The sequence below is a fragment of the Natator depressus genome, chromosome 2 (assembly GCF_965152275.1).
Source record: "Natator depressus isolate rNatDep1 chromosome 2, rNatDep2.hap1, whole genome shotgun sequence".
NCBI classification, from domain to species: domain Eukaryota; kingdom Metazoa; phylum Chordata; order Testudines; family Cheloniidae; genus Natator; species Natator depressus.
The window spans coordinates 131,746,444-131,758,741 of record NC_134235.1 but is presented as its reverse complement, the minus strand read 5'-3'; the positions used below and the strand labels follow the sequence as shown (position 1 = coordinate 131,758,741).

The 12,298-nt window shown below is 43.1% G+C and overlaps 1 protein-coding gene across 1 annotated transcript in view; it reads right to left on the bottom strand.

Annotated features, from left to right (window-relative positions):
- RETREG1 (reticulophagy regulator 1) overlaps nt 1-12,298 on the bottom strand; it is a 128,163-nt gene that overhangs the window by 92,053 nt on the left and 23,812 nt on the right. The window contains exons 2-3 of the mRNA XM_074945010.1: nt 8,380-8,486; nt 6,401-6,431 (exon numbers count right to left, since the gene is read on the bottom strand). Of these exons, the coding sequence (XP_074801111.1) occupies nt 6,401-6,431; nt 8,380-8,486 (138 nt within the window). The remainder of the gene's footprint in view (nt 1-6,400; nt 6,432-8,379; nt 8,487-12,298) is intronic.

The following is a 12,298-nucleotide window of genomic DNA, read 5'->3' as shown; positions in this document are numbered from 1 at the left end:
AGTTAGGATCTAGCCCTTATCCAATACCACAGTATTAAATAATGCAATACTGAAAAATTCTCAGTAAGGAAAACAGGAAAGAAGGAATGACCATATGGCAAAGATTGAGCATAACACTCAAATACGCAGTTCAGAACCTGTACTATTATTAATTTTTAGTTGGTCTTCTCATTCATCAGCAAAGTATTATAGGTACATAAATTTTAAAATGTGGAGATAAATCCTTCTTTAAATAATTTACCAATGGTATTTATCCTTTAACGCTCTAGTTGACAACCGCCAGGGATAGCTGTCCCTTTGCCTGTCATTTTCAGAGGACAAAGGGTCTTGGAATGATGTTCTAACTATCCTAATTCTCTAAGGCAAGGGTTCTCAAACTGGGGGTCAGGACACCTCAGGGGGGTGTGAGATTATTGTGTGTGTGCGGGGGGGGGGGGGGGAGTTTGTGAGCGGTCAGCCTCCACCCCAAACCCCGCTTTGCCTCCAGCATTTATAATGGTGTTAAATATATACAAAATGTTTTTAATTTATAAGGGGGGGTGCACTCAGAGGCTTGCTATGTGAAAGGGGTGACCAGTACAAAAGTTTGAGAATCACTGCTCTAAGGAGTCATTTCCCTTTACAATCCAGAAGCCTCTCTTTGCAAACTAAATTGGATGTGGGTCCAAAGATTCTGTGGTAAACACACTTCACCACCTTCCATTTCAAGCACACTCTAAGGCCATGTCTACACTACGAAAGATGATTTTTGGGAACAGATTGTATAAAGTCGAGTGCATGCATCCACACACAATTACATAATTACACATTAATTCAGCGGTGTGTGTCCACAGTACCGTGGCAAGCGTCAACATTCCGAGCGGTGCACTGTGGGTAGCTATCCCACAGTTCCCACAGTCCCCGCTGCCCATTAGAATTCTGGGCTGAGCTCCCAATGCCTGAAGGCGCCAAAAATTTGTTGCGGGTGGTTATGGGTAAATGTTGTCAGTCAACCAACCCTCCCTCTGTGAGAGCAACAGCAGACAATCATTTCGCACCCTTTTCCCTGGATTGCCCGAGCAGACGCCATAGCACGGCAAGCATGGAGCCCGTTCAGCTCACTGCAGCAGTTATAACCATTGTAAACACCTCACGCATTATCATGCATTTTATGCATAACCAGCACCTGAAAAACCAGGCGAGGAGGCAACAGCAGCGCGGTGACGAGAGTCATGAGGACATGGACACAGATTTCTCTAAAACCGCGGTCCCCGGCAATTTGGAGATCATGGTGTTAATGGGGCAGGCTCATGCCCTCGAACCCTGATTCTGGGCCTGGGAAACAAGCACAGACTGGTGGGACCGCATAGTGTTGCAGGTTTGGGATGATTCCTAGTGGCTCCGAAACTTTTGCATGCGTAAGGGCACTTTCATGGAACTTTGTGACTTGCTTTCCCCTGCCCTGAAGCGCAAAAATACCAAGATGAGAGCAGCCCTCACAGTTCACAAGCGAGTGGCAATAGCCCTGTGGAAGCTTGCAACACCAGACAGCTAACAGTCAGTCGGTAATCAATTTGGAGTGCGCAAATCTACTGTGGGGGTTGCTGTGATGCAAGTAGCCAACGCATTCATTGAGCTGCTGCTATCAGAGGTAGTGACTCAGGGAAATGTGCAGGTCATAGTAGATGGCTTTGCTGCAATGGGATTCCCTAACTGTGGTGGGGCTATAGACGGAACGCACATCCCTATCTTGGGACCGGACCACCAGGGCAGCCAGTACATAAACCGCAAGGGGTGCTTTTCAGTGGTGCTGCAAGCACTGGTGGATCACAAGGGACGTTCACCAACATCAACCTGGGATGGCCGGGAAAGGTACATGACGCTCGCATCTTCAGGAACTCTGGTCTGTTTCAAAAGCTGCAGGAAGGGACTTTATTCCCAGACCAGAAAATAACTGTTGGGGATGTTGAAATGCCTATAGTTATCCTTGGGGACCCAGCCTACCCCTTAATGCCCTGGCTCATGAAGCTGTACACAGGCACCCTGGACAGTAGTAAGGAGCTGTTCAACTATAGACTGAGCAAGTGCAGAATGGTGGTAGAGTGTGCATTTGGACGTTTAAAGGGTCGCTGGCGCAGTTTACTGACTCGCTCAGTCCTCTGTGAAACCAATATTCCCATTGTTATTGCTGCTTGCTGTGTGCTCCACAATCTCTGTGAGAGTAAGGGGGAGACGTTTATGGCGGGCTGGGAGGTTGATGCAAATCACCTTGCTGCTGAATACGAGCAGCCAGACACCAGGTCGATTAGAAGAGCACAGCAGGAAGCGCTGCGCATCAGAAAAGCTTTGAAAACCAGTTTCATGACTGGCCAGGGTACTGTGTGACACTTCTGTTGGTTTCTCCTTGATGAAAACCTGCCCCCTTGGTTGCCTCTAAATTCCCTGTAAGACATCCGCCCTCCCCACTTTAATCACAGCTCGCTTGCAAAGGAAACAAAGTCACTATCGTTTAAAAAAACATGTATTCTTTATTAATTGATTACAAAAATAGGGAGATAACTCACAAGATAGCCCAGTTGGGGTGTGGGAGGAGGGTAGGAGGGAAGGAAAAGGCCACTTCAAAACTTGTTGAATGACAGCCTTCTGTTGCTTGGGCTGTCCACTGGAGTGGAGTGGTTGGGTGCCCAGAGCCGCCTCCTCCTCCCCTGCAGGTTCTTGGGCGTCTGGGTGAGGAAGCTATGGAACTTGGGGAGGAAGGAGGGTGGTTAAACAGTGGCTGCAGCAGCAGTCTGTGATCCTGCTGCCGTTCATGAACCTCCACCAGACGCCGGAGCATGTCTGTTTGATCCTGCAGTAGCCCCAGCATTGCATCATGCCCCCTCTGATCTTCATGCTGCCAGCTCTCCTCACGTTCATTGGCCTCTTTCCTGTACTCTGCTATTGTGTCCCTCCACACATTCTGCTGAGCTCTGTCAGTGCCGGACAACTGAATGAGCTCAGAGAACATTTCATCGTGCATGCGGTTTTTGCAGCTGCTGGAGGAAAAAAAGGGAGTGAAGTATTTAAAAAGATACATTTTACAGAACAATGGCTATACTCTTTCATGGTGAACAACACTATTCACATTACATAGTACATGTGATTTTGGTACAACGTCGCATTTTGCATCTTATATTGAGTGCCTGCAGCTTTGGGTGTTAGAGATCACACATGCAGTGCCAGGTGACAGAATTTAGCTTGCAGGCGGCCATGGTAAGCCATAGTCTTTCGGCTTCTTCAACCTTCATAACAGCAGCGCCCTCCTCTCCCATACCAAGCAAAGCCCGTTGGGTTGGCCATTTAGTGCTGCGGTTTTCCTGTTAATGTGTAGCAGCAGAAACCAAACCCACCCCCTCACATCCAATTCTCTGGGATGATTGCTTTACCCCTCCCCCCACCACGTGGCTGGTATCAGAAAAGACCCTTGCTAACCAAATGCGAACAGCTCAGTGCCAATGGCGCCAGCACCGCCGCTCCCCCCCCGTGTGGCTAACTGCAGGGAGGATTTCTTTTCAGCCACAGGAAAACAGCCCAGTAGGAACGGCCACCTCTGAATGTCCCCTTAATTACATTCCCCTATTTCAACCAGGTTACCATGAACGATATCACTCTCCTGAGGATAACACAGAGAGATAAAGAACGGATGTTGCTTGAATACCAGCAAACACCAGGACCATACGCTTCCAGGCTTCATCATGCAATGATACCAGATTACTTGCTACTAGCATGGCATGGTAAAGTGTCCTTCCATGGAGGACGGAATAACGCTGCTCTCCCCAGAAACCTTCTGCAAAGGCTTTTAGAGTACCTCCAGGAGAGCTTCATGGAGATATCCCTGGAGGATTTCCGCTCCATCCCCAGACACATTAACATACTTTTTTAGTAGCTGTGCTGGCCACGAATGCATCCCAAGTCCCCAGGGCTACTTAGTCATTAAAAAAAACACTTGCTTTTATAACATGTATTATATTTAAAAAGGTACACTCACCAGAGGTCCCTTCTCCGGCTTTGTTGGGTTGGGAGGGTATTTCAGTCAGGGTGATAAAAAGATCCTGGCTGTCAGGGAGAGCGGTGTGCTCTGTGCTCTCTTCAAGCTCGTCCTCCTCCTCCTCATCTTCCCCATCCGCAAAATCCTCAGGCATGGTGGAGAGTACCCCATCATCAGAGTCCATGGACGGGGTGGGGTAGTGGTGGCGGCCCCCCCTAGAATTGCATGCAGCTCAGCGTAGAAGTGGCATGTCTGTGGCTCTGTTCTGGAGCGTCCATTTGATCCTTTGGTTTTCTGGTACCCTTGTCTGAATTCCTTAAGTTTCACGTGGCACTGTGTTGCGTGCCTGCTGTAGCCTCTGTCCCTCATGGCCTCGGAGATTTTTTAAAATGTTTTGGCACTTTGTCTTTTGGAACGTAGCTGATAGCACGGATTCCTCTCCCCATACAGTGATCAGATCCAGTACCTCCCTTTCGGTCCATTCTGGAGCTCTTTTTTGATTCTGGGACTGCATGGTCACCTGTGCTGATGAGCTTACCTGACCAAACAGGAAATGAGATTCAAAAGTTCCCAGGGCTTTTCTTGTACACCTGGCCAGTGCATCCGAGTTCAGAGTGCTGTTCAGAGCGGTCACAATGGTGCACTGTGGGATTGCTCCTGGAAGCCAATACCTTCGAATTGCGTCCATACTAACCCTAATTTGAAACGGCGATGTCGATTTCAGCGCTAATCCCCTCATTGGGGAGGAGTACAGAAATCGGTTTTAAGAGCCCTTTATGTCGAAAAAAATGGCTTTGTTGTGTGGATGGGTGCAGGGTTAATTCGATTTAACAGTGCTAAATCCAACAAACTCGTAGTGTAGACCAGGCCTAATGTAAGCACACAGCTGCATGTATATATTTAAAAAAAACTACCAAAGCAAAACACTACACAGCCTACAATTTTCCTCATGGGAAGAGGATGAGAGAAAAGAGGAGACCCACATTACGTTGTCTAATACACCATTGGAAGCACTGAGATACTACAATATGAACTGAGGCAGGTATAAATGCCTATTTAGAAAAGAATAAAAGCTGAATCTTATGTTTCAGTGTCCACATTATGGATTGCTAGCTTTCCACCGCACAGCTAGAGTTGAGTGGAATTTTTAAATCATGTCACTAAGTCTGTGTCTTACACCTCAAGGCCACTGTTCCAAATGCTGTCAGTAGTCAGGTAACTGAAAATCATTACCATCTAACAGTTGTTTGGTAGCCTATGTAAAGTAATAATGCCTTACATTTCTATAGCATTTTTATTCAGAAGATTCCCAAATTACTTCATAGGACTGTATATAAGATTAATTTCATCCACTAATGAAATACAGCTAATCTACCCCAATGACACTGCACAAACATTTGTGTGTGTGGGATAAATACAGGGGGTTTAGACAGACAAAATTAGCCATCTGTGACAGTCCAATGCCTACTAACAGGTTTAACAACCATCATTAATAGGTATCCAGGGTAGCCATTTTAGAGATGCTAGCAACTGACAGAGCATTGAATTGATCTACATAGAACCTCAGAATTATGAACACCTTGGGAATGGAGGTTGTTTGTAACTCTGAACAAAATGTTATGGTTGTTCTTGAAAAAGTTTACAACTGAACATTGAGTTAATACAGCTTTGAAACTTTACTATGAAGAAAAAAAAGGCTACTTTTAACCATCGTAATTTAAATGAAACAAACACAGAAACAGTTCCCTGACCCTGTCCAAAAAAATTTTTTTTAAACTTTCCCTTTGTTTTTTTAGTAGTTTACATTTAACACAGTACTGTACTGTTGTTGAGGTTTTTCTTTTAGTCTCTGCTGCTGTCCAACTGCGTATTTGTGGTTCCAAATGAGATGTGTGGTTGAGTGGTCAGTTCGTAACTCTGGTGTTTGTAACTCCAAGGTTCTGTTTTAGTCTAGTGCTGATCACTACCCACCAGGAGCACAATGGTGAGGGGAACCTTGTACTGACACACTTAAGAATGGAAGACATTGCTCTTCAGAGCTGTAAATCCAGTATCTTTCCCAAGAACTAACTTCAAATTAAACACATTCCAAGTGGCAGAAAACCCAGAAGAGGACAATACTTCTTAAAAAAGAAAATGGTAACATTCAAAAAGCAGGTTGCTTCTTAAAAATCTGATACTTGACTGAATAATATACTGTGATACAATTCAAATAAAAAATGTTACAACTTTCACAGAGAATACTATTTAAAAAATCTATTTAAAATTGAGGCATCATGTGAACAGCCAGTAATATACAACAAACTACACTGTGGTCAAAATAACGCAGTTCTTGTTTTGTGGGCTATTTGGGAGAATCATTTGTAAAATTCAGAATTTTTAAATGGCACCTACCTGTCAGTGAGGCTCCTCCATAGCTGTGCACCTGAAATAAGCAAAGCATAAGATGAAAAATAGCACTGATATATACAGCAGAACTGTTTTTTTCCCTTCAATTTTTCAACAGTGCACCAAATTACAGAATAATTACTCTAAAAATCTCTGTAGTTCTATAATACAAGTCACATTTACCCAGATTACTAGTAAAAAAATCATGCACACTTTCCATTTTAAACAATGGAGTAACATGCTTCAGAAAAATCAACATGTTTTCTGTAAACTTGATATCTCAAAACAGTTTGAAATATTCATGAAAAATCAATGTACTTATTTAACCTGGTCTGTCTTTAAACTAGAATGATTAGATATTCAATGTAATCTAACTTTGTCACATTTTTGGATTGCAAAATTAGATTACATTTGGATAACAATCACTTTCTGTATTTGTCATTATACTGTAACAATTTTGCCATCTAGTGGTTCGCTAGAGTTAAATAAAAGTTATTATCCCACTAAGACCTAACAGATTTCCTCTTTTAGTTCAAGGGGTAATTTGTTGATTTCAGATCTAAAAAGGTTTCTGGCTCAAGCTAAGAGACAGATTCTTCATGAGAGTACTCAATTAGTAGTTTTGGACTTTCCTGAACTCTTCCTATGAAGTCACTGGAGATATTTTATATTAGCTCAGGTGAAATATGACTATCCCATGATTTCACAGTTAGGAACATATAGCTTTATTGGCCTTAGCTGACACTGCTGGATTGCCAAATAATAAAAATAGGAGTGCACTCTTGCATTTCCAATCAAATCAGTAATATCTGGTGCCAAAAATGATTAGCTGGTACTGATTACTAAAGGTCACATAAACCCTGTAACATAACAGAAAACAAAAAGTCCTCAGTAAACTGAAGAAGCAGCACAAATAGGAAATATACTTCCTTACTCTTCTGCTGTTTTTTAGGGTATGTCTATACTGCAATGTAAGTCTAGGGATAGCAGAACTTGGTTTGGCAGACTCAAGATTTTATCAACCTAGGGCTTGAGCAGCTACACTCATTTGTGACACCAAGTTAGAAACTGCTGAACCCTGGGTCCCAATCTGGGGCTCCGGTGCCTACATTGCATTATGTGGGCCTGAGTCCAACCATTCATATCCCAGACTTCTTAGTCCCCCGCCCACAAAATGTGGCTGCTCTAGTTCTTTGTTCATGGTGCAGTGTGGGAAAACATGACGGTTCACCAAGGCTGACTGTCCAGGAGGACAAAGAAAGTGGGCCTCTGGGATTGTGGAATACTTTTGGCGTACTCCCACAGCACAAGTCCAGTGGGGCTGAATCTACAAGGCTAAGCAATAGGGCTTGAACCTAGTTTCCCAGCTTAACTCAGGCTCAGACCCTCCACTCCCATAGCTATGTCTACACAAAAAAGAAAAACCAGTGGCTGGCAGGGAAGAGGGTCCCAGAGCCTGGGCTCCAGCCCAAACCTGGAAGTTTACATAGCAATGAAACAGCCCCGCAGCTCGAGCCCAGGACAGCTGGTATGGGCCAGCTGTGGGTTTTTCTTTGCTATGTAAATATACCCATAGAATCCTGGGACACTGGGTCCAAGCCCTGGGTTACAGTGATTTGTGTGTTGATGCAAGGGTGGTTAGGCTTGAGCCTCAGTTTGATCCTTGGGCTTACACTGTAGGGTAAACATACCTTTAGAGACTTTTTAGACACTTTGCAGGAAACAAGAGTCATGAAAAATGGGCAACGACATAATGAGTACAACTTTATTTTAAAGTGATTTTTCAGAGTAGAATTTCCTTTTAAAACTTCTTCAGAGATTACTAGTCACTTGTCTCAGAAATGTTACATATTTAATGTTTTTACTGTGACATATTACACTCTCACAAAAATTAAACAAAAAATATGGGCACGAATAGGATGAGAGCCAGCATAGGCAAACATTTGTAAGTTAAAGGTAAATTACTGTACTGATGATTGCCTTACCTTTTATCCTAGACAGTACCATATCCTTCATTATCTGCATAATTACAACCCCAAGTATTATGAGAGAAGTCAGCTGATATACTCTCCAAGGGGTCAGTGCAAGGAACCTAGGATACATTAAAAAAAATCACTCTAAAATGTTTTAACTTATAGTACAGACTTACTTTATATAGGATCATGATTGTACCCCAACCTGAATAGCCAAGTACAAACAAAATACATGTATATTGACATTGCTTTAACAGTTCCACTGAATTTGCTCTTCTCAGTGTCACTTCCAAGAAGCAAACACTGAATAATAGTATAGTATGGCCATTATACCCTGGCTTAAAAAGCTATATTTTAGCACCTGTTGAGCTTGATAGCGGAAACAAACACACAAAAAACCACACCCATGAATCAACATTTTCGCTAAGAAGCAACAAGAAAAAAAGTCTCAAAAACAAAATATGTTCAAGTGTTCCATGGGCATTTCCACAGGCTCTAGGGGAAAAAAAACCTTTGTAATTGAAATTGTCTACGCATTACATCTTTGGGAGTCTTCTTTTTTTTTTTTTTTTTTAAACTAACATGAACAAAAGGTAGGAAGGAAAACAGGACAGAATGGGCTTGTTTACCTGGTGTGGTAGTGCACTTCAGTGGGGTGTGAATTCTAATACTATATTTCTTTCAGGATAAACAGAAGGAGCAATTTAAAGCTCCTTTACATAGTGGTAGCTGAAAACAAAGGAAGCCACTGTCCAAGACACTGGCCCACATCACGTGGCCAAACAGAAAATAAGGTATACGAACTGAGGGTTTCCCAGAGACTGTGGACTGATTGCTTGCAGCTGTTTGAGTCTGCATGCAAGAAGCAGACAGCAAGACAAGCTTTTGTGAGTGCACCCCTGGGAGGGAAACAAGAGACAGATCTTTTAGGCACACTACTTGTTAGAAAGGCACACTGGATTTCTAAGCACGAAAACTGCCTGGTGTTTGTTTCTACTGTGTTCACAGAGACAGAATTTTATGTACAATCTTTGTAAATAAACACCATTACACCAACAAAATACCTAACTCATATAATTTCTCCTCATAATGGAAACAACCCAACAAGGCCCCAAATATTAGCTAACCACTTGGGCCCAGAAGAGGGAACAATATACAGTTTTTGAAGTAAACTCACATTCTGGTTATTGGAAAAGAAAGTTAGCTCCAGTCCACAACACCAACCACCAAAAGAAGGGTGCAACATTTAAAACAATTCCATAGTATATCAATCAGATGATTCACCCAGAATTAACCTAGTGTGCTAGATTTCCCCAATGATTACAGGAATGCGATACCAGTGCTCGTCTCTTCTCTAGTGAAGATGGTACCTATGCCAACAGGAGGGTTTCTCCCATCCGCGTAGATATTCCAGCTGCCCAAGAGGCAGTAGCTAGGTTGACGGGAGAATTCTCCCATTGATCCTAGCACTGTATACACCAGGGGTTAGGTCTGTTTGACTGAGTTGCTCAGGGCTGTGGATTTTTCACACCCGACTGGTGTAGTTATATTGACCTAATTTTCTAGGCCTCAGTGTGTATCTCTCTCTTTCTCACACACATACAATGTGTCAACTCTATAGGATTAGCATTCTTGTGAATAGAAAAGATCTGAATTATAAAAATTAGTCACTCTGATGGTACCACAAATTGGCATTTTTGGGTGCTTCAGCATACATGCTTGACCTCAAGAAACTGGCAAGTGCACAGGGAATAATACCACAAGGTACACATGCAACCTCTCTGACATGCAAGTAGTAGATCTCCTTAATTCAAAACTCCTTTCCATAACGGCTCCAAAACTGTTGTCCCAATATTTCCTCAAACAACATTTTGTACCATGAAAACATCGTTGATTTAGCATGAGCATTTAATCTGGCTGCAGTGAAGATTTTGTTTGCCCTGATGCCTAACTTACTGAAGAGACTGTATATGGTGTGAATGGTCCACGTTATTCCCTGAGAAAATGGGGTCTTATGAGCCAGTAGTCCAAGAAAAGGTATATTTGGACCTCTAAAAGACAGTGAGCAGCCACCACTGCAAGGCACCTGGGTCCAGATTTTCAAAGGTAATTAGGCACCTGAAGATGCAGATAAGGGCTTTTGAAAATCCCATTAGGCACCTAGGTGCTCACTCCATTGAAGTGAATGGTATTTAGGCATCTAGGTGCTTTGAAAAAAATTTAATTAGGCATCTATTTCCATCTTTAAGTGACTCATTACCTTTGAAAATATGTCCTTTGGTGAGGAGTCTGAGAGCCAAAGCCACCCCAAACATGTAACTTGTATTAATGGGGTCATTGCTCAGTTTGAGCCCACGATACTTCCTGTATGATGACTTAAGCATTGCAAGCTTACACATTTCAGTGAGTCAAAGTAGTCCTAATTAATTCTAATTTTTTAGACATTTTTAAAATCAGCAGACCCAGATAAGAGCGTTTAAAAAAAAAAAAAAAAAAAAAAGAGAGATGGTTAAGAAGCTCCATGGACTGCTAATGTTGATTCTCAAGTCCTGGAGCACAGGGGAAATTCCAAAAAACTGGAAGAAAGCTAATGTTGTGCCAATGTTTAAAAAGGGCCAATGGGATGACCTGGGTAATTACAGCCCTGTCAGTCTGACATTGATCCTAGGCAAGATGATAGAGCAGCTGATACAAGACTCGATTAATAAAGAATTAAAGGAGGGTAATATAATTAATGCCTATCAAAACGGATTTATGGAAAATAGGTCCTGTCACATTAATTAGATATCTTTTTTTATGAGATTACAAGTTTGGCTGATGAAGGCAATAACGATATAATATACTTCTGTGAGGCCTTTGACTTGTTACCACGTGACTTTTGATTAAAAAATTAGAATGATGATACAGAATTGGCATGGCACATGTTAAACTGGCTAACTGGAAGGTCTCAAAATGTAATTGTAAATGGAGAATCATCGCCGCTCAGGTCCATCTCTAGTAGAGTCCTGCAGGGATCAGTTCTTGGTCCTATGCTACTTAATATTTTTAGCAATGACCATGAAGAAAACAAACTCATCACTGATAAAGTTTGCAGATTACACAGAAATGGGGGAGTGGTAAATAAGAGGACAGGTGTCGGGGACTACAGGTCTTGAACACTTGTCTACAGGGCTTTTCAGAGCTAGTAAGCTCCATCCTGTCACTCAGTGACCTGCTAACTGTTGTCAGAATAGGAGCTGAACTCTGAGAGAAGACCTCAGTCCTGGAATCCGGTAGGCAGAATGCTAGGCAGCCTGATTGGTTCACAGCTTATATATAAACCCAGCACAGAAACAGGAAGCCGTCCAAGCAACTGGGTTCTCCTTGCTTTGCTTCCCTGGGCCGCTCCCCATGAGATACCGGCTCCTACTGTATGCTGCTGACCTCCTGGTACCCTGACCCTGCCTGCCTCCTGACACCTGATTTCGGTTTGCCCTCTGGCCTGTCTTGGACTCTGATCTTGTGGTATTGGATCTGGCCTGACTCCTGCACCAACCACTAGATCAGACTGCCCACATCCTGGTTGTGACAGTTTGCATGGACCATTTAGGACACAAGAGCAATCCCAGTGCCAGAAGAATGGACCTGGCTAACCCTTTGGGAGCACTGGACACATTTGAGTGGACTACATGCCTTCAGATGGACAACCTAACCCCTACAGGCCTATGTCATCCATCTGACCTCGGAGAACCAGCTATTGCAGGACCAAGTCATGCAGTTGCATGCTGAAAACACTGCAGTCTATATACGGCTCGTACAGCCCTGCTCCCCAATACCATTGCCAGAACAGTTTGATGGTAATCACCAGCTATTCAGGGGTTTTATAAGACAGTGCTGCCTCCTGTTCAAGTTGCTCCCAGTCCCAAGAAACTGGTCAGTTACCCCCAAATCA